Source organism: Lissotriton helveticus, chromosome 3_1 (genome assembly GCF_964261635.1).
Source record: "Lissotriton helveticus chromosome 3_1, aLisHel1.1, whole genome shotgun sequence".
Lineage (NCBI taxonomy): Eukaryota > Metazoa > Chordata > Amphibia > Caudata > Salamandridae > Lissotriton > Lissotriton helveticus.
In genome coordinates, this window is record NC_136061.1 from 1,826,743,721 (window position 1) to 1,826,767,344 (window position 23,624).

Genomic DNA, 23,624 nt, shown 5'->3' on the forward strand with positions numbered 1-23,624 from the left:
AAAAAATCACTGTAGCACCTAAGTATCCCTATACATTTAGGGGTATAGGCATGAGAACATTACACATGATGCATCACAACATTCAGAGGTATAGGAAAGAAAACACATGATGCATAAACATACATTCAGCGGTGTAGGGAAAAGCACATGATGCATAAAAACACATTCAGAGGTGCAGCAAGAACAATTGTGCGGAAATCACATTAGGCAGGAGCACATTCGCGCACAAATCACATAAGCCACCACCTGTGACTGTCCCTAGGCCAACCTGGCCTTTCAGGGGCTGACCAGCCCTGTGTCTGCAATGTTAGGGGGGGCGTAAACGGAGCAGCTGCCCACTAAGTGCTGGGCAGCTGTGGAAACAATGGGGCCTACACATTGTAGCCTCGTGGGCTCAAGCAACAACACTGCAGGCTGAGAGCCTCGGGGCTCTGAAGAAAGAATGCCCAGTGGGGGGGGAGCGGCCCGCTGCCAGCCGGGGCCGCTCTACCACCCCGAATACCCAGGCAACGTAGGAGTCCCTCCCGGGGAACTCGAAATAATTATGATGCCCAGGAGCCTCTCGGGCTCTAATCAGACGAAATGCCGCCTTGATGCGGGGAGCTAGGGGGCAAATCCATCGCTCCCAGGCGCTGTAGGGCTTCAGCAAGTAAAAGTAAAGCGCTTCTCATGCGCTAATGCCCCCAAAGTCCAGCAACAAGTCCTTCAGGAGGTGGGGGGGGGGGGCAAGGCTGGGCCCAGAGCCAGCTCACAGGGTCCTCCTAGGCAGGGAGGCAATCCCCAGTGGCAGCCCCCCTCAAGGAAAGGATCCAGGAAGAGAACCACATTTCTGGGGACACAGCCCCTTTTTATACATTACATCCCTTTGTCTGTGTGCAGGGTGGGGGGAAACCAGTTGTAGCTGGCTTTGGAGCACTCTGATGTGCTCAACCACCCTTTCCTTTCACTGGCCAGGCTAGGGATATTAGATGCACCACAGGGGAAGGAGCCAGCATTGTGTGGAGAAAGCCCAGCCCTATTCAGGTCCAAGGTGTACTCCTCCCTCACATCACTCATGCTAATCTCAACACTCACCACCGGGGCAGACCCATCATGGCTCATGGAGCCAGGTTCACCAGCCAGCTCCAGCCAATCACAAGCCAGACACAAATTACACAAACATGCCAACTTTGAGAAGTGGCACTTCCACACTAGACACAATCATGCCGCACACATCATCGCGCAGCATTCGATCACACGAGTCCGCACATACCAAACTCGCACCTGCACTCCCCACGCATCAGGAACTACCAGGGACACATACATTCCCCATGTATTCCTATGGGAGGGCAGGCCAACCTCACCACATGCACGCACTTTACACTGGGACACAGTGGTAAAGTGCGCAGAAACCAAAAATCACTATCACCAGGTCACATAGCAAAAGCAAAAAGTTCAGGGGTGAACCTGCCAGAAGGGCCAAGTCCAACACTCGCCTTGTGCTTGCGGACTTGAGGGTGTTATCGTGACTATGTGGAATGCTTCCGCATTCCAGCCGGCTCACAAAGACACTCTGGAGATGGTTGGTGGGTCAAGCAAGCTGGGTGCTTCTTATTATGTAAAGGAGCAAATAAACCAGCTTACGGAACCTATTCTATTGGCGTGTGTGTACTTCTTCAACACCACAGGAACCATGACCACCTACACACCCAAATAGGTTATGTAAGGACCTGGGAGGCTGGAAATAGAACAAAACAGCCCACGAAACAGACAGGAGATATGAGTCATCAGAAATTCTTCACCCTGACGGGCTGGCTTGGGTGGGATCGGGACAAGCAACAGATCTGATCCATTAATGCTGTGTTAGATTGAGTTTATGCAGTGTAAACCAGTGGAAGGCCGGAGATAATCTACTGAGGTGATACTACAGTAATGTGAATCAATGCATATGCAAACTCTCTACGGCACAAATACCTGTGTTGATTTGTTTCTGTTTTGTCTTCACAACATGATTGACAGTAATCACACAGCTACAGGTCGACTATGCAATCAAAGTCCAAAATCCTTACTCATAGACAACACTTAATAAGTTAACCTTTGACCATTCATACAAGAGAAGCCTCCCTCCACATGTGGAGTCCCACAAAACTCACAACTTTCTCTCAGCTTACAAACAGCTGCCTCATAACCACATTATTCCACCGCACCCTCAGTTTTCATTCACACATAGATATTTCTCATACACAGATGTTTCCCAAATAACAACGAAAATCTTCAGTGTTCAGGAAACATTTGATGAACTGACAAAAGGCTGCAAAATCCAGGAGGACATAGTCCCATAATTTGCTCAAGTACTCCTCTGAACACGACTCCTATCCTCAAGTCATCCGCCTACTTCACTATATTTAAAATTCTAGTTCCCATATTGCACTCCACAAAAAACTTGGAGTCTACTTAGACAGAGACCTTAGCATAACCCCAGTGATCAACAGTGGTATGTTCTAACTTAGACTGCCCTGCTCTAGAAAAACCTTCTGAACATCTCCCTGGAATTCCATCCGGCCAACTCACTGGGCATGCCCTGTATCTGGTAGACAGACTGTTAGCTTCTGGTTACTCGGTTTTGCCAGTGGTGTGACTCTCAAAGAGGCAAAAGCCAATCCCTAAACCATTTTGAGTGAACCTATTATTCAGTTACGGATTGTGTTAGTATCTTTCTGCCCTTAATAAAAAGATAGTTGGCTATTTGCAGTTATCCCCTTGGCGGGCGCTTTGTGCAGTTGTGCTTAGTGACCTTTCAACAAACTTTGAGTGTGTGATCAGTGTTGTATGACAGATCTTTTTTGCACCCGATAATCTTTCTATCAAGGTGTGTAAATCTTCTTGTCCTAAAGTTAGACTGAGACAGAAAATTAACCTGGGCACCAAAATAAAAGTGACCGCCATTAATAAATGATGAAGTTAAAAAACGGGCCAATTTTTGCAAATTGGGGCAGTTTTGAACTTGGAAAGACAAGCTGTATGATTGTTTCGCAAAGTATGGAAGGCTGCATAGAGTTTAGCTTTCCGAAGGCAATGTTTGTTTTAATATCAGGGAAATCAACAGCAAACAACAGACCATAAAACAGACCCACAAACAGCCAAAAATGGCCCACACACTGACCTTTCAGACCAGCCTACTGCCTGATTGCCCTAGCCAGTCTGACCCTATCCTATCCTAATTAGGCAGATATATATGCCGATGGTTGGTCCTTCCATTAGAGCTTCAGGGATGTCAGATCTTTGACCAACAACAAAACTGTGTGCATGTGTTTATTTGGTCTTATGCTTCAGGTTCAGTCTGTATGGTGTTGGTCCTTGTTATTTCGATTGTTGCCTGCTGGTTGTGGATTTTACAATGGCAGGTTTTATGCATGTGTGTGCGTATTTGTATATCCAGAGATTCCTTTCCTGTAGAATGGCCTCACCATATAGTCAAAGCCTTAAATATATAACAATGCATTTACCGGTCACATGTACACAGGGTAGGACTGGCCTATCGGGCAATCTGAGAGTGCCGAACGGGATGGCGTGACAAATCAGTGTATGGGCTGTGTTTTGGGCTGTTTGTGTGACGATTTATGGTCTACTTGGCCAGTTTTTCCTGTTGATTTCTCTGCCCTTCAGCAAGAACAAATACAAGCAGCCTCCCACAACTTGCAAAACACCTATACGACATTTCTTTAAAATTTCAAAACTGCCCAGATTTGTAAATGTGAGTCACTTTTTTAACTATCTGATCCACTAATGAGGGCCACTTTTAATTTAGTGCTCATGCCTTTTTTCCATCCCAGCTTGATCCTGCATTTACAAACATTGGGTCTACTAAATTAGACCACTGAACTTATATGACCAGTTACTTCTAACAATCTTTGGCAAAGACAATAGGTGTCACCTAAGCGAGATCACTCAGCAATGTCATGAACTAGCTTCTGTGCAACAAGACTTAAAGTTAAAAAAAGGTGCTATGAGGCAGCCAGTGTTAACTGTGTCATAGAGCTTTTTTTCCCCTTAAGCACGTGTTGCACAGCAGCCAGCGCTGCTGTGCAATATGTATGAAAATAGCGTGGGGAGGTCCAGGGTGGCAAGCAACATGAGGGCTAGCACAATTAAAGCACTTACAAGGTACAAAAGGCTACAATTTACTGTTATTATTATAACTCTGTAGTTTCTGACAGTTGGTGAAAGGATACAAAGATTGTCAAGCAAACTTTGGGCACATACAGACCAAGCAGTAGCAGGCCAGACTCTGAGATGTCATTAGACTATGAAGATTATACTTCAGCCAGATCAAAACCGCTCTTCTGAATGTTTTTGACTCTGTCAGTCAATCAATCAGGATTTGTAAAGTGAGGCAAATCACCCGCGAGAGTTTCCAGGTGCTGAGGGCCTTGCTGCTTTGGGTAGGATCTGTTGAACACCCAGGTCTTGAGGCCCATACTGAATTCTAGAAGACAGGATCAGGTCCAGGAGTGAATGGGAAGGCCATTCCAGGTCTAGGTAGTGAGGTAGGGGAAGGAGCGTCCTTTACTGTTGCTTTGGCGATTGTAGGGGGTGTGAGCAAGAGAGAGGGATATGGAGCGCAAGTGTGTGGGGGGGTGGTTGAAGTTCAAGAGGTGGTTGATATATGCTGGTCCTTGATTGTGAAGGGCTTTGTAGGTGTGGATCAAGATCTTAAATCGGAATCTCTTCTGAATGGGGAGCCAGTGGAGCTTCTTGAGGTGGGGGTGATGTTGTCTGTTTGGGGAGGTCGAAGATGAATCTGGCCGCTAAGTTCAGTGTGGTTCAAGAGTTGAATGGGGATTCCTACATACAGTGTGATGCCATAGTCTAACCATTTGGTGACTACAGCATGAGTGACGGTTCATCTGGTGTTGATGAGGAGCCATTTGATGATTTTCCAGAGCGTGCGAAGAGTGAGGAAGCAGGCAGAAGATACTGCATTGATCTAGCATTTCTTGGTGAGCTTGCTGTCCATAAAAATGCCAAGGTGGCAAGCATGGTCTTTCGGAGTGGGTAAGGGTCCTGGTTTGGAGGATCACCAGGAGTTGTTCCATGGGGAGGTGTTGTTCCTGAAGATCAGCACTTCCATTTTGTCTGTGCTGAGTTTTAGGCAGTTGTATTTCATCCAGTCCATGACACTCATCATGCACCTGTGGAAGTTGGCCCTCATGGTGTAGGAGCTTTCTGATAGAGAGGATGATCTGGGTGTTGTCTGCATAGGACATGATGTTTAGTCCATGGGTTTTGACGATGTTGGACAAGGGGGTCCTGTAGGTGTTGAACAGTGTGGGGGCTGAGGAAATACCCTTGAGGGATGCCGCAGATGATGCTCCGAGGTTCCGAGGTGAACAGTGGTAGGCTGATTCTCTGGGTACTTCCTGAGAGGAAGGAGGCAATCCATTTGAGGGCGTTTCCTTGGATCTCTATGTGATGAAGGTGTTGAATGCTGCTGAGAGATCGAGCAGGATAAGGGCTACCATTTCTCCCCAGGGCAGTTTCGGTACTGTGGTTGGTGTGGTATCCTGATTGGGGGGCTGTGCAGCAGATTGTTGTTCTCCAGGTGTTCTTTGAGCTGGCGATTGATGGCTTTTTCTAGGACTTTAGTAGCAGGAAATGGGGGGCAGAGGGAGAGGGTAGTAGTTCTTGAGTTCACTGGAGTTGGCGGACAGTAGTTTCAGAAGGGGTTTGACTTCTGTGTGTTGCCATTCTTCAGGGAAGGTGGCAGTGGTGATGGGTGCATTGATTATGGAGGTAAACCCATGCTGATCTTCTTGCTCCGAGGCTGTAAATGTGGTAGGGACAGCCATCCATGGGGTCCGTGGGTGCTCCTGAGTGGACAGAGTTCATCAGGTGTTCTGTAGGGTGAGCTGGTCCCAGGAGATGAATAGGTGGATGGGGTTTGCCTCTGTGGGAGTGAGGAGGCTGTAAAAGTCAGATGGGATGGGTTGGGGTTTGAAGTATTTGCAGATGGTGGATATCTTATCCTAGAAGTAGTCCCCAGGATGTCACACAGTTCCTGGGAAGGGGTGATGATGTTTTCAGTAGCTGGGAGGCTGAAGAACTCTGATGATGTTGAGTTCTTTGTTGTGGTTAGTACTGGCTTTGGTGCGGTCAGCCAAGGCACTCCTTTTCGAGTCTTTCAGGAGTTGGTGGTATTGGATGAGAGTTATCTTGAAAGCGGTCAGTCTGTGGGATCCTTGCTGGTGCACCATTTTATTTCTAGTCACTTGCAGTTGCTTTTCGAGGTTCTCAATTCCGTGGTGTACCAACTGGCCTGTTTGGTGGATTTCTTGGGTTAGGAGGGCTTGACTGGGGTGACTCTTGTCATAGTTGGTGGCTGCATTGAAAGGTTCTGGGCAGCTTGGTGGCAGTGCCAGGGGATCCTGTAATGGTGAAGTAGATGATGGCGTGATCTGTCCAGGTGAGCTTGGTGACATGACTGTACCTGACTCTGTCACTGGTCATGAAGATGGGGTCAAGCGTGTGTCCTGCGATGAGTGTGGGGCCGGTGAATAGTTGGGTCAGGCTGATGTTGTTCATACTTTTGAGGAGTTTAGCGGTGTTGTTTAGGTTGTTGAGGTGGAAATTGAGGTCTCCGAGGAAGACACAGCATTAGGAGTCAATGGCGGGTGGGGGGAAGAAGTCGTGGATGGCGTTGCAGAAATTGGGGCGTAGTTCTGGAGGTCTGAAGGTGAGGGTGCCTCTGATAGTGGCTCTGCCATTGGTTTGGGGTTGGGAATTGAGGTGTTACATGATCAGGTGATGTTGTCTGCAGTGGTGGTGCAGCGGATGGTTTCTTTATGGATGATGGCGATTCTGCCTCCGTGTTTGTTGTAGCTGTCGGGAGTAGTTGTGTCATGTCAGGAGCGGAAGTGGAGTTGAGCCAGGTCTTGGTGAGGAAGAGGACGTCGGGTGTGAAAGAGCTGATGGTGTCTCAAATCTTGGTGGCGTGCTTGCAAAGTGATTGTGCAGTGAGCACAAGGCAGCGGAATAGTTCAGAGGAAGTCATGGTCGGCGTGGTTGGTGTGGTGGTGGTTGTGTGCATTGTGGATTCTCTGGTGTTGCCTCTGGCGTAGCCGCACTGCTGCTTCCATTAAGTAGGTCCTGGAAAGAGGAGGAACGCTGGGCGGCGGAAAGCAGGAGCAGCAAAACAGGCAGGAAAGAGTGAGTGGTGAGGGGAGCTAGCTAAATAAACAACGTAGTACAGCTGAAACAAAACACAGAACAACTGTAGAAAGGGGAAATAATTAACAACAGGAAATAAGGAATAACATTACACAATATGAATAAGAAAAATAATATTAACAAGAAATAAGGAATACAATAAGGAATACAATTACGCAATACAATTCAATTAAAAAATACAAACAATTGTCTAAACAGGCAGCATGTAGCATGTCATCTTTACCCTCTCTACACACACATCTCTGTTTATACCTGTGCACTATGAATACATTTAGATTACGGCAGGACTGTACAACTTTGGGAGATTTGTTTAAAGATGGCAGGATTAGGTCCTTAGAAATTTGCAAACAAATTTACAGCCTACCAGAGGAAGAATATTCAGGTACTACCAGCTGACATCTTGAGCGGTATAGCGAAGCGTCTACGTGGGAGAAGACAGACTTCGAAAAGATGATAGACATATTTTAGGGACGTAGCAGGAAGAGGGGCTGGTGAGGAAATAACAGACAGCAGGGGGCGGAGAAAAAACAGACAGCAGGAGGGCGAGAGAAAGCAACTAGAGGGTGCTGTTACAGCTGGAGGAAGGCACGGGTGAGAAAGAGGGACTGCGAACACATAACATCTGCAAGAGTGCATGTGCAAAAGTAAAACAAAACAAGCATTGGAAATGCAATAGGTCTCGCATTAGGAAAGTTTGAGCTATTGAGCTATTGGTCTTATAAATTACATTTTTTTTTATTTATGTGTTTGTTAAAATAGCTAAATTAATAGCTCTGTCATTTACAATGCCAATAGTTATAACTTTCGCAATGCATGTGTGTGCATGTGGGTGTGTGTATGTGAGTGCATGCATGTGAGTCTGTTTGCAAGTGCATGCGTGTGTGTGAGTGCGTGCGTGTGTGTCTGTGTGTGTGAAGAATTCTCTCATGCTGTATTTTGAGAAAGCTTTTGTGTATGCTGTCTGTTTGTAAGCGCTGCGTTTAAAAAACAAGGATACTGTGCTGGACACTAAACTATTATAAGGTCCCAAAAGCAAGACCTATTGGCTATGCCAATGCTTGCTTTAAGTAGGGAGGTGATTACTTGAAGGGAAGCAGCAGGCAGCGCGAGAATAAATGCGTCCTTGCTTGTTAGAGGGAGAATGTATGGCTCATCAACACAAACTAAATACTCGACTAAATGCCAAGAAACCAAACGGCTGTTTTTTAAAACCGTAATTGAATATGTTAATTTAAATGATTCCAATCCTTTCTGAGGCCGTACATAAAGCGAGTCATCAATCTCTATTACGGAGCATTTCTTTTCCCCGGACTTAATTGGCTATTCGTCTTGCGCCGAGGATTTTAAGCTCATTTGCTCAAGCACTCTTCAGTGTCATTGCTGAAGCTTTGACTGAAATTGCACGGAGGCAAAAACGTTCAAAGCAAAGACAAATCGAGCAAGGAAAAGTAGAAGTGTTAATAGAAAATGCAAGAGTGCGAGCAGGAGAGAAGACGACAGATACTCAATGACAACGAGGACTGAAATTGCACGGAGGAAAAAACGTTCAAAGCAAAGACAAATCGAGCAAGGAAAAGTAGAAGTGTTAATAGAAAATGCAAGAGTGCAAGCAGGAGAGAAGACGACAGATACTCAATGACAACGAGGACTGAAATTGCACGGAGGCAAAAACGTTCAAAGCAAAGACAAATCGAGCAAGGAAAAGTAGAAGTGTTAATAGAAAATGCAAGAGTGCAAGCAGGAGAGAAGACAACAGATACTCAATGACAACGAGCACAAACACTACAAATTTGAAAGATGTAAACTTTCCACTCCAGCACACTCTATGCATGCAATGTCATAAAACTCACTTTGACTTTACAAAAGTGGAAGCTGCGCGATGCACACAACACTGCTGGGATACAGCATGGCCAGCCAGCCGTGAAACTGAAGGCACGGCCGGCCGGCCGTGAAAAAGCCTTTGATGCAGCAGGGGGTAATTAGGGGAGGAGAATGGCTGGGCTGAGGCAGAGCGCCAAGCCTTTGATGCAGCAGGGGGCGGAGCGGGAAGAGCTGCTGGCGGCACTAAGCTGACGATTTGATGCTGTGCACGCGCATTTTAACTAATTGCGCTTGCGCATTGAGTTAAAAGTGCACATGCACTTCATCAAATCGCCAGTGAATCGCCAGTGTAGGTAAGCTTTGTTTAAGCCCCCATAGTCTCGCTCTGCTCAATGCGCATGCGCATTGACAGGCGAGACCTAAAAAAGAGTAGCTGCAGGAGCCTGTGGTTAATGGAAGGGCACTGGCCGCAGATAGGAAGCTGAACTTGGTCCATGCTTCATGTCAGGGACATACACAAACACACAAAACCCCAGGAGGAAGCAGGAAGGAGCAGGAGGTGCTGACCAATCAGAAGCAAGGAAATAAGCGTGACCTGGAAGCCAACCAGTGATAAGTATTCATGCGTAATGGGCGGGCTCTAAGACTAGTTTAAGATTTTTTTTGTTTACATGAGATTTCGCAAACACGGGCGACACCTATAAAAAAATCCTGTGTAGTTTTGACAACTCATGTACAACACTGCCTTTTCGACTCTTTTTGTTGCTACGAAAATTGCATTTCTGTCTACAACATCAAAATTCTTATTTGGGCAATCACAATGCACAATGACAGGCAACCGATGTTGACAAGACAAGGAAGGTATGCCTTCATGTGGTTCTGGTATATCCTGTAGCTGTTGGCCTGTTACCCTTCTTCTCCTTTCCAGTCCCTTTTCTGTTCTTCTTCAGTGGTCTCACTAGTTGACGTCATGCTTTCCTCCACTCTCTAGCGAATGGTTGTTGCTGCCTTCATCAACAGGTTGGTACTAAACTGGCACTGTCCCTGCACTTTGTGTTGTTAGTTCACATCATGATTCGATATCTGATCGTCTACAGAGTCACAACCATCAATACAGCCAAGTAACTGAAAACCGGTTTGTTCCGCTGGTAAACTATTAGACTAAACTACATATCTTTCTATTGTGACAGTTATGACGTGTTCCTCTACCTCCACTCTCTGACTCATCCCAAACCTCAATCTACTACTCTCTACAATGCACAACCCTATTTCTCACCCTATACATCTCTCGATATAGATCCTCTACCTCATCTTTCTGACGTATCCAAAACTCTGTTCTACTACTATGATCCCCAAAATAACCCATTCCCTCCTTTACCCCTCCTTGCATCATCTCAAACCTCTTTTACCATTCAGATCTCCCAAACAAGCCTTTCTGACCCCTTCCCTCTGACTCTTCCCCTCTACTCATCCCAAAACTCCTCCTGCTGCTATGATCTCCTAATAAACACTTTCTAGACCCTCCCTCTTCTATCCCTCTGCTATCCTTTTCAATCCAACTAACAGACGCACATGTCCATTGCTCAAATTGATTTCATATTTTCCTATACTAATTCACCACTAATCCTGTTGGGTTTCCGCAGTAGCGTACTACTTGACGAAAAGCACTTTGACGCATCATCAGGGGTACCAAGCGCTATATAAATGCAAACCCTTCCCTCTTCTATCCCTCCACTATTCTTTTTCAATCCAAAAAAGAGACTCACATGTCCACCGCTCAAATTTATTTCACATTCCCCTGTACTAAGTCACCACTAATCCATTTTGGGTTCTGGAGTAGCGTGCTACTCACCAAAAAGCATTGTGATGCCTCGTCAGGGGTAGTAAGCACTATATGAGTGCAATTACAATTAAATACTCACAGTGCGACCTCATATGGATCGCCACACTCAACTGGTGAATCAGGTTTGGGCAGGTGATGATGCATCTTTTCTTCCTCGGGCTACAAACTGTACAAACATAGAACTATTCTGTGGTTGTTAGGTTGCAGAGACGTGACTGTCAGTCCTAATGCAACCATGGTTTGTACAATGTAGGTGAGATCCCCTGTGGCGGCAGCCGGTGGTGGTAGTGGTACATTCTGTCCTCTGGATCACCTTAAAAGAGTGGAGTTAGCATTGTGTACATGTACTTGAGCAGCGCTATGTTACTGTATTAGACCATTAGGGCACAAGTTGAGGGTAGACCTGAAATGATGATGCCTCTCCACTAGTATCAGAGAGGCTGCCACCCCTTTGCCAATGGTTAAGAGGGAAGACGATTGTGACCTCCTTATTGTGAAACGAATTGTGGAGTCCCTTTGTTCCCCACAAGCAAGGCTGCTCGCGTGTGCAGTCACCGTATATCGGCCCATTCACATGTGTGTTTTCTTAACTCCCCTGGCGGCATCCATTTCATTTCAGAATATGACCAAGAGATCTCCTTTGCTCTTACCTAAACATGTCCCTCATGAACACTCGCGTCAATGATTTAGGTATTATCAAGAGGAGAATTCCTCCAATTAGTTAGGGTAGAACATTTCATGCTTCAACAAACCATAAGCACATCCATGTCAGACCATTCACTCTGTTTATTTTATTTAATCCAAGCAAACATCTATCTTTAAATATAAATACCAAGTGAGACGTTTGTCAATTGCCATTTCTGACATTTCCAAGGACAAGTACCACTACAAAAAGCCTACGCCCAATTTATAACAAGTAAAAATGGAATCTAAAATGTTCTTTGCACATTTCTATGTATAACTAGATGTATTTTGTTTTGTTAATTTGTAGCACACTCATAAAACTAGATCACTTTAAAGCTGTCAGAACAACATAATGATCATGATTTATTAATGGATCACAAATAATTTGCCTTGACGTTAAATGAAATACCTCATGTAATCATGGTAGCTTGGAAATATGAAGAATAAAGAGCTTTATAAAAAAAATTATCCCTTAATTTCTCAATTTCTGTTTAATAACTTGACAGCATACACATTTGTTAGTGATTTCACGCAATGCAACTAGTTAAATGTTTATAAATGTATGAATAACTCTAACTGTAGACCCATGTATTCCCTAAAATAGCACCTTCTTTTCAATTAACACACAAAAAGGCCGACATGAATGTGTGCAGTGGGGCTGGAACAATCATTAGAGTGGGATTGCTGGCTAAAATATCATCTCGCCAATGGCCCAGGAAATATGTGGCAGTCTTTGAGGACACAACAAATGCTACCAGCCGAAAAACATTTCAAGGACCTCTTTATTGTTTATTCTGCATCTAAACGTTCACGTTTTATGAGGCTGCTCCTGCACCTCCCACCTGAATGTGTGATTTAGATGTGAATACATATGTTGTACATGTAAATTCACATAGCAAAGAATCTACCTCAACTTTAACTGACAATTAAGTAAATTCCCATAAGAGCATGGGTAAAACAGGGTTTGCCCGGAAGAGTTAAGATTAGTTGGACACTTTGAGACGAGTGTGGAGAGCCCCAGAAGAACAAGATGTCGACCCTTGTTAATCTACATATAATAACACAAGTCCAATGTGAAAGCCCCTAGTTAAAAGGAAAATCTGATATTGAGATAGAAATAGCCCAATGTAAAGGATACGTAAATAATAATGGAATCCCTCAAAATGACGGTTCTAATTATATATGAGCAATGTGTGACCATACAAAACATACTGTTGTCATTCTGGCTGATTTGTTAATACAAGTTTAATAAAGTACATTTAAAAAATGAACGTAGATATGACATTTCCCTGGGGAAATCTATAACTGTTAGCATCTGGTGACTGGTGCTTATTGGTACTTAGTAGTGGTAAGTGGAGTGGAGAGCTGGTGAATAGAGCTGTGAGGTGTGAGGAGAACTAGTGTGAATTTCCAGTGTTTGGTGTTCACTGGTGACTCTTGGAGAGCTAAAGGGCCTGCAGTAAATTGGAGTAGCTAGTGATACTAACCGTGACAGATGGCCACTGCTGATGATGTGTGCAGTGCGGTGGTGGCTGCTAGTGAGTGGAGCAAAATGGAAGAAATTAGACATGTGGTGTTTGTTTTGAATGGAGTCGGTTGATGTTTACTGGTAGTGACTACTGGTGCTGACTAGTCCGCATGTTGAATGACGGTGACTCATGGTCGCTGATGGTGAGTAGTGGTATATGGTGGCAGATTTTGGTGATTGCAGTAACTTTTGGGAATGGTGGTTGGATAAGCACTGGAAGTAGGGGTGTGTGGGTGGCGCAGCACCCCAAAAATAACCATGCTGTAGTTCAGAATGAGAATGAGCAATAACGATGCCTTTAAATGGTGTGCTCACATTTGCTGTGCGTTCAAAGACAAAGGGCGAATGCCAGACTATATTGTCGGACTAATTGCTGCTTTCTCTTTTAACAGTGAAACTGGTGTGTACTTTTCTTTCTCTGACTGTAAAGTGAGAAGATTTTGCAAAAGGGACCTGGGGGAAATATTGCTGGGTTACAGGGAGTATAAAAGGAAAGGCTGTATGCAGGCTGTCAATTTTTATTCAAACACAAAAATGTAAATACCTGTAAATGAACTATACACATATTTCAAAGTATGTCAGCAATTAGGAGAGCAAATATGAAGCACATTTTAAAGTGTGATGGAAACAAAGATCTTAATAGCAACAAAGAAAATCAAAACACCGTACGTGGTGATGCACAAATGACAAATATTAGCTGATACCCGAATTCCACACACTATTTCGGCTGTGAGCTACATAGTTTTATCACTAAAATAGCATGTCTGTGTAAATTTAGTGGCTATTCCCCCCAAAATGCACTACGTCTATTTACCACGCCCAAACAACTATAGCACATTTGTTACACTTGGTTTATTTGGATGACGCTTGGATTTTTCAAAATGCCTACGATTTCAGCGATGTAACAATGGTAGCATCGAAAATTGTTCCAGCACCACTGGGCAAAGGTAACAGGTGTTTAGTGATGGGCAGTGATGCCTATGAGTGGACGGTAGTAAGTGGCGGCCAGTGGTGAAATGTGGCAACCTCAAGTAACTCAAAGGACTTTTATTAGCTGATGGTGGCCTGTGGTGAACGGTGGGGTGCACACTTTATCTAGAGTTGGGTGGGGTGTTGATGTCAGCCCCTGGCCACTGGAATGTTGAAAATGAGGTAGGACTGCTCGTCGGCGAGGGAGCGGAAGGTGTCTGGCTGCTCCTTGTCGCTCCTCACATGCCCTTGAAGAAGAAGGCCCATGACTTACCTCCGAGTGAGCTCCTGGGGCGTCATTCTCTGCTCTCAGCTGGACGCGCTGCGCTCGCCTGTACCAGCGCCGTGGGCAGGAGGGCGCAGAGTCGGCGGAAGGAAGGAAGTCACATCCTTTCCTTGGAATACCAGCGTTCCTGGCAGCTGAGGCAGTGGAGAGAGGATGCGAGAGGGCCGGGGACGCACAGGGACGAGGGCTGTTCAGCAACTCATTCTTTTTAGGCAACAACGTTCCACAGAAGTGCTGTAGTGGACGAGGGCGAATAATGCTCGAAGGGAGACCCCTGCACAGCTCTCAGCCCACCCATGTTGGCCGGCAGCAGGCCTCTTCTATTCCAGCACAGACACCACACACAGGTCTGCCTTAAACCGGCCCTGCTGCAGACACGCTGTATGCCAGTACTGGACCCACGCCGCTCCAGCGATGCACCTCATTCCTCACTCAGCAGTTCCTTCTCTTCTAGCTCTGAGATACCGAGAGCTCGGGCCAGGCCCTCTGTCTATCCGATCTCTCCAGTGCTGTGACAGAAGAGGGTCGGACCCTCCGGTGAGTCCAGAATAGTAGCAAACGGTTTACAGGGGCCTAGCTTGGTCAGTATGATTGGGAGGGGTGTAGGCGGAGGGGGAGGTGGACACTTCAGATTTCCCAACAATCACGATGGCATAGCTTCTAAAAATACTTTATATCAGAAGCAGGACACGAGGCGGGTGGGGGGACTTAAGAGTCACTGGAAAGAGAGAGCCAAATGTGGATTGAAATACACATCAGTTTTCAAACTAACCAAGTTATAAGGCACACAGGAGTGTGTGTGTGTGTTTTTGTAAGGGTGGGCATGTAAAAACCAGGGTGATATCCGACCACACCTCACCCGACTGAAAGCATCATTACCAAACTATTTATTACAGAACACATTTCAGGGGGGTCTAAACCCCCCCCCCGAAGCTACGCCCCTGGCAGTTTACATATGTCACATTAAGTTTAGCCAATGCGCCTCGTTGCTGCAGCACCTAATGCTACTTCGGCAGAGAGAAACTTTGAGCTCGGTGGCCTATCCTCCCCCCACCCACCCAATCCTCAGCCCCCTGCTATTCCAGTGCTGGGACCCACTCCACCCTGCGTAACGCTCAGCAGTCCTGGCTTGCACCATTCTCTGTTACCCTAGTACTGAGACACTACAGTGCGGCCATGCCACCTACCTCAACAACCCGATGGCAACCCTCTCCCTTAGTGTTTTTCGTGCTCTCTGCCTGCTTCCTTGTGAGGTGGGCCCACTACAGGTCATTTGCCATTTGTTCGGCCCAAGCCGTCCTCAAACCACGCTATTTATTCTTCCATTTAACCTCAGAAGAAGCAACAGTCCCGCCTCCATGAACAGCTGCTCTTAGTTACACTTTGTCATCCATCCTCGTGGGTGGACATTTCACAAGGCCTCAAAACCATTTGTGCACAAACCTGCCCACCCCTCCAAGGTACACACGGATCCAGAGAGGTCAGTATCCGTGTAGGTTCAAAAGAAAGGGAGGTACCCTACAATTAACAATAGGGACTGGTAAGTATGGCAGCAAAATCTAATAGGTCCCAAAGGGATGGACACAGATATGTCATGAGAATTTGAGCACAAAAATATACTATACAGAGATGAAACCATAACAGTGTTTAAAAAAAAAAAAATGTTTAAAAGAAGCTAATCCTTCATTATGTCAGCTAACATCAGAATAATACAAATAGACTCAAAACTGAGTTTGTCAAAAAATATTTTATACAATTTATTACACATATACTGGTTAAAATACAATTTCCTCATGAAGTTCATAAAAACATAAAAACATAGATATTTCATACACAAAAGAATTTTTTTTAGAAAACAACAGACTTGTTTTCTAAAAAAAAATATTTTGTGTATGAAATATCTATGTTTTTATGAACTTCATGAGGAAATTGTATTTTAACCAGTATATGTGTAATACATTGTACAAAATATTTTTTGACAAACTCAGTTTTGGGTCTATTTGTATTATTCTGATGATAGCTGACTTAATGAAGGATTAGCTTCTTTTAAAAAAAAAATAATAATAATATATATATATTTTTTTAAAACACTCTGTTATGGTTTAATCTCTGTATAGTATATTTTTGTGCTCAAATTCTCATGACATATCTGTGTCCATCCCTTTGGGACCTATTAGATTTTGCTGCAGTATCCGTGTATGACACACACAGGTACAGGAGTGCTGGACTATTGCCCTGCCCCCTGCAGAGGTGTCTTCCTCCTAGCCTAATCTAACCTCGATGAGCTATTCCATAACTTCTGGCGACAGACTACAGCTCCAAATCTTTGCAATTACTCTCCGTATGCCAAAACGGTGGACTTCTAAGAGCAGTTTAATCAAATATTATTCCAGAGTTCCTATTAAACGTAATACATTTTTAAAATCTACTTTGAAGTGTCAACCAATTCGGAACATCTTCGATGAATCTTTCATGGAAGACATTGTGGATTGGAGCCAGGAAACCAAAAATGTACTTTTAGAGGTGTATGATACAGTCTGAATACAAAGTAGTATAGCTAGTGTCTTACACTGCCACCTTTCAGCCTCTTATTACATATAACCAGTTCTGGTTCTTCTAAATGAAGTGCTACATTTCCCCATTTACTTTGTATTATCATCTTCAAAACTGTTCCAAAGGATAAAATATTGATTGTAAATCTCCCTTTGACACAGTGTAATTTAATTAGTCTCATTTCTAATAGTTCCTCTATTGGTTTGGTTCAACCAGTTTTTTATTTCTACCTATTGAAAAGAAGGTCCCCAATTGAGGAGACCTTAATTCTTTCTGTAGATCCTGTGAGTTCATGTGCCCCCACCCCCAAAGAAGATTTCCCAGAATCCTTATCCCATTCTACTGCCATATTTGAGTACCAGCTATCAACGCTCTCAGAATTATTGGATTATTCCATAAACGTGTACATTTATCATATCTCCAAACAAGTAATATCCTGGCAATTTGTCAAAAGATTTTTACAACGTTAATAAGAACAAAAAGCTAGAATGATCATATTTAATATCAAATCCATGCCAGATATTTGTAACAACCATTTCCTTAACTATACAATTATCTGTATTGTCGACCCATTAACCTGCATATATAGCTCAAAGAGGCGCTAAAATATTATTTCTCTATGTCCGAGAACTCCAAACATCCATGGAACAGAATACATATACGTTTTCTTCTACTTGCACGTCTTTTTCCTGTTGCTCATTTAAACTTAATTATATCTCAATTAACAATGTTAAAAATGTATTCGAAGGGAAGCATGGAAAAGTCTGAAAAAGAAGCTTTGCCATTTTTACTAAGTTACTCATACCAACCAAGTTGTTTATTCTAAATTTTTAATTGATGTCTTATTAGTGTGACTAACAGTACGTAATCCAAATCATACAATTTGTCAATGCTTGAATTTATACAAATACTCAAGAACAGTTGTTTCAACCAGAGAAAAACGAGGGACAGGATTGGCAGAATCACAATTGAAACCTGCAGCCTTTCTGCGTACACATTGATCTCTGTAATGTGCTAACTAGCCAAGTAACTATGCTACCAGCGGGTCTTGTTTGGTATTTAACAGCTACAGAAAGGTAAAATGCTGAGCAGATTCAGGCCAGTAGGAATTTGTGACTTGCTGATGTTTCTACATCTCAGCAACGGGAGCAGATTTTGATAAGAATATAATGGGCAGGTCCTACCAGATGGTAAGGCCTAGCCTCAGGTAGGTTTGCTCCACCCGTACCTGTAAGCGAGGGCACTTTGAAAGGGAGTGGAATGTCCATGGGCAAAAGGATGGTTAGAAAGCCAGAGGGCACTTGTACTCTGACACAGCCTGGGGTTCGGAATCATGGAACTCTACTACTAGCATTCTACCAGGCCCCTGAGGGAACCATGCCTGCAGGCATACATTATGCGTTTGATATCACTGAGGGTGCTTGCAGATAGACTGTTCTGCTGTCCACACTCATGGTACATGCATTGCTCACAAGGACAGCAGCATCTCTCCCTTCTTGCTAGGTCAGCTTTGATGTCTATGTCCACCAACCAAGCCATGCACTTTGGAGCGACTGGTTACAGTATTCAATCAGATGGCTTTTTTTTTTATATCTCGCAACACTAGGTATATCCTGGTGGTGAAGGACGGTAATTAGAGAAAAATTGACTGCACAACTCGAGAAAGCTTCATGGTGTGGGTTTCATTTGTTACTTTTATTTTTTTTAAACAAACTCCCACTTTGGGAGTAGATTTTCAGAAAATAAAAAACTTTAGCAAAGTTTGAGGGCCGGCCATCATCTTTGATGGGGCCATACATCAAACTTTTCTTGCATTGATAGTAACCTCTCAATGTATAGATATCTGTCGCGGGCCGGCGGACATCTCTAAACTTGCCAGGCTCAATAAAGGAAGGGTGGAAGATGTACAGTCCACCTCCAGTAATATATGACGTTACAACGCAAACAATTACACAACGAACGCTTTTGCAACATGGTTTTTACATTGCATGCCATTACAACACATTTTTTTAAACTACCATTACAACACATTCCATTACAACGCATACCATTACAATGCATACTACTTTTAGTGCAACAGAAGGGTAAGTGTTTGATAGTGCAGGGGGAAAAAATACTATTTACACTCCAGTGAGTGCAAGAGTAGGGAAAGTGTTGGATAGCGTAGGGGTAAAAATGACTATTCCCACTCCAGTGAGTGCAACAGTAGAAAAAGTGTTGGATAGCATAGGGGTAAAAATTACTATTCCCACTCCAGTGAGTGCAACAGCAGGGAAAGTAATGGATAGCGTAGGGGTAAAAATTACTATTCCCATCTACCCCAAAACCCATACCCACCTTAAGACTTAAAAAGCTCTATTACTTATCTTATAATGCATTGTAATGGCATGCGTTGTAATGGTATGTGTTGTAATGGCATGCATTGTAGTGACATGTGTTGTAATGGCATGCACTGTAATGGCATGTGATGTAATCACAAAACAGGTGGTTAAAAATCTAGGAGTTCGTATAGATCAAAAACGAACACTAGAGGAGCACGCCGCCATTACGGCTTGGGCTAGCTTCCACACACTTACAGCCAGATTCATCAACGGAAAATCGGCTCGCAAAGGGCCAGATTCTGAGAATCTGGCCCTTTGCAAGCGCAATTTTTGCATTTGGGATTCATCACCCCAAATGCAAAAATCGCAAATTGCGAAATCGCTAAATTGCGAGGAATTTCAATAAATGCAATTCCTCGCAATTCATGCGAAATGCAATTCATGAAAATGCAATTCATGAACCATTTTTGAATTGCGAAATCGCTATTTTTGGCCGCTATTTACCGCAAAGTCTGACTTTGTGGTAAATAGCGAAAACTTAGAAAAATGCACTTTAGTTTTTTCTAAGTTGTATGTTACACACACACATGTCCTTTGGACATGTGTGTGCGCAACATCAGTCTACATTTACATTTCAGGGGTTCTACAGGGTGTCCTTTGGACACCCCTGGCACCCTTGAAATCGCATCCTTATTTGCGATTAGCAATTTGCTAATCGCAAATAAGGAAGCTGTAGAAATCGCAAATAATATTGGGATTTCTACATGAATCCCGTTTTGCGAGTCTTTAATAGCGATTCCTTAATAATCGCTATTAAGGACTCGCAAAAGAGGACAATGATGAAACAGGGGGTTAGTCTCCTACGAAGAGCTTTCCCTTTCTTACCATCCTCCCCGCGGAAAACTTTGATCCAGACATTAGTGCTAAGTAACCCTGGGCGTAGTTCGCGAAGTAGCACTAGGCGTAGCACTACGCAAAATGCGTAGTACCCTGTTCACGATGACTGCACAGTGCCGGATGCTTGTCCGCACTGTGCAATCACTGAAAACAGCATCTTGCACAGTGCAAACTGTCTTTTACTGCCGCTCGAGTAGATATTTACTGGAGCGGCAGCCTTCTCAACGCGAACTGGTAGTTTCTCATCGCGAGCAGTCGCAAGCATACGTGACCACTCGCAATGAGAAATCTGACCTCCCCGTGTTGAGAATCTCACCGGGAGGTTTATTTTCCACGCTCTCGATCGGCAACTTGATGTTGCTGATCGCGCACGAGAAAAAAATCTCTCCGAGCTGTCATTTTGCTTGCTCGCGGTGGCCAACTTGACGTTGAGGACCGCGAGCAAGCAAAAAATGACAGCTGCACTACGCTACCCGTGTTTGCATTGTGCTACGTGCAGTTCGCGTAGTGCGAAGTAGCGCAAACTTCGCAAACTACGCTAGCGTAGTGCTTTGCCCAGGGTTAGTGCTAAGCCGCCTGCTCTGCTGATTTCTGCCAAAGAAGTTTCCTTGAATAAATTGCAGGTTGTCCAGAACACTGTGGCCCGCCTGGTTGCCAATGCCCCCCCTAGAACAGCTTCTCTTTCCTTACTTCTAATGCTCTACTGGCTCCCGGTTTGGAAGAGGATTAAAATCAAGATCTGCTGCATTGCTTACATATCTTTAAACTACCTGGGTCCTAGCTATCTATCAGACAAATTCGGCAGATACCAGCCATCCAGGTCCCTCCGGTCAGGGTCCAAAGCATTTCTGCACATCCCATGCGTTAAAAAAACTTGCATGGGTGGCACAGCTTTCTTTCATCTAGCTCCCCTTTATTGGAACCAACTTCTTATCCACCTACACCTGTGTACTAACTTCCTGGTATTTGGAAATCTGCTGAAAACCCTTTTGTTCTGAGTTGTTGTCCCTCCCTAGTTGGTTACAGCAGTCATAGCGCTTTATAAATCAATAAATCAAATCAAGGCAGTTGTGTTGTAACAGTTGCGTTGTAAGAGTAGTGCAATGTAATGACTGCGCTGTATTGGATGTTTCCCTTCTCCACCCAGTATGCCTTTACTCTGTCTGCCAAACCTCTGTCTGGTGTGGCACAGTGATTGAAGAAATATGGTTCAGAATGCCACCCCAAGTCACTGCCCGGGGTTAGTCTTTCACCTTTTGGGTGTCTCATTGGCAGTAGTATGCCTGGAAACTTGAACCTGGCACAGCTTTCCAAGCCTACCTCAAACATTCCCCTGAAGCTATGCCCTTGCATACTTCGACTACCCCAATGTTGTCTTTGTACCTCACTCCCCGGGCTTTATTTAGTTATTGTTGCTGCCATGGAAGTCACACCTCATTATGGGCCATATGTATCAAGCAAATTAGCATTCGCAAAGGCCGAAATTCGCAGAATTTCGACCTTTGCAAATGCTAATTTACTAAATGGTATGTATGAAACATTTTGGCAGCAAAATAAGGAATCGCAAAATTTGCCATTCCTTATTTTGCGATTGCACTTAAGGAATCGCAAATTTTGCGATTCCTTAAATGCAATGTATCAAAGAAAAATAAAATCAAAAATGCCCATAAGGATTAGCAAATTACCACCAACTTCTAGTTGGTGGTAAGTTGCGAATTCTTTTCAAAAAGCAATTTTTTTTAAACTCAAAGGTGCCATATGACACTCATACATGCCCTTAGGGCATGTATGTGCGCCATATGCCCAGACATGTCATTTTCAGGGGTGCAGCAGGGTGTTCTTGTGACACCCCTGCACCCTTGAAAATATTCGCAATTTGCGATTAGCAAATTGCTAATCGCAAATTTCCCCTTCATTCCCATGGGCCTCCCAAATGAATGGGAAAATTGCGATTAGCAATTTGCTAATCGCAATTTAGGAATGTTAAGGAATCGCTAAAATGAAGCGATTTCCTACATACATACCATTTTGCGATTTCTAAATAGCGATTCCTTAAAAATCGCTATTTAGGAATCGCAAAACTGTATGTTGATACATATGGCCCCATGTTTTTCCAAGGATTAAATACTCCTGGCCTTAATAACCCCTCTCGGTGCCCATATTGAAGACCTTTCATCTATAGCATGTGGTAAAACACTCAAGAATTTCTCTACGTGTAATGGAACTCTGAGCTTCATAATTGGACCCTGCGCTCTATGGGGCCAATGCACTATTCCCATGTGCAAAACCATGGATGCACAGTTTGCACACCAATGGATTTGTGAATGAGAATACAATTTGCAATGTGAATAATGTACTAATAGGTTTCATCACACATTGTTTTGTAAAACTGTTACAAAACGACCTGCCTTAAAGATATTAATTGAGCAGGTCGTACTTTGTTACTCCTTGTGAACGACAGCCAATGCTGGCATAAAGGCCTGCAAGGGACAGGGCACCTCCGATCCTGCAGTGCTTTGCAAAAAGGGACCTTTTTTAAGTAGCCTATGTCCATTAAAGCTACAGCTGCAGCTTTAAAAAGAATTTCGCCAATTTGGGAAGAGATGGTGGGGTGAGAGAGCAGGCAATGTTACTCTGAACCACTGCCTGCTCTCTTCAATGACGTGATTTGTAGAGGGGAAGGTGTACCACACCTTCCCCTTTGTGAATCATTTACCACCCGCCTGAGGGCCAGTGACTCGTCCATTGTTTGCAACTGCAGTCTAAATCCAAGCATACATCCTTTCCAAAAAGCAACTAGGAGCGGGATGCCCTTTTCATGCCACCTCTTATTTGTGATTCAGAAAGGATTGCAAATGCTCTTTTGTGATAGGGAAATCATTTTCCGACTTGTAAAAGGACTTTTGTGCATCAGGAAAAGCCACTTTGGAGTCGAAACCCCTATAACATTGAGAATCATATGGTTTGTGACTACAAAAAGGATTTGTACATCTTGGCCTGTTCAGCCAGTGACTGCTCCAGCTGCATTGCCCCGCTCCTGCAACTTTTTTGTGGACTCAACAGTATCTTCTGTGCTTCCACGTGTGCTCTTATAGCCCCCACTATGGGCACCATATGTATTGTATTGCACCTGAATTTATATAGAATTATTATCTCCAAAGAGTTCGAAACACTTCACATACACATGTAATGATGAGAATGAACCTCATTCCTGGGTCAGTATGTGCTTAGATAATGCTTTCAGAGATGAGCAGTTCTTCTCTTTTGAATTACAGTCGCCTAGTACTTATTTTGATAAAAACAAATTACAAAAAAGAGTCGAGGGTTTCGAAGTTTTCTTTAGGAGCTTATCACCGGAGTTGCCAGCATCTTTGTTCCACCACCCTAAAATTCCTGTCTGTTTAACTCACCCCAGGTTGGGCTAAAATTAAAATTCAACCACCTGGGCCACCAATCATACCTAATTATCCTGCTTCAAATAATACACTGTATCCCATAGCTCCTCCAAACTATGTT

General features: G+C 44.0%; 1 protein-coding gene across 2 annotated transcripts in view; it reads right to left on the reverse strand.

The window, feature by feature from the left end:
• The window catches only part of SYT8 (synaptotagmin 8), a 259,634-nt gene that overhangs the window by 202,172 nt on the left and 33,838 nt on the right, over positions 1-23,624 (reverse strand). The window contains exon 1 of one of the 2 annotated variants that reach the window (XM_078682751.1): positions 14,326-14,853. The exons of the other annotated variant lie outside the window; for it this stretch is intronic. Within the exon in view, the coding sequence (XP_078538877.1) occupies positions 14,326-14,351 (26 nt within the window). The 5' untranslated portion in view covers positions 14,352-14,853. Of the gene's footprint in view, positions 1-14,325; positions 14,854-23,624 lie in introns of those variants that run through there. 2 annotated transcript variants of the gene reach the window in all.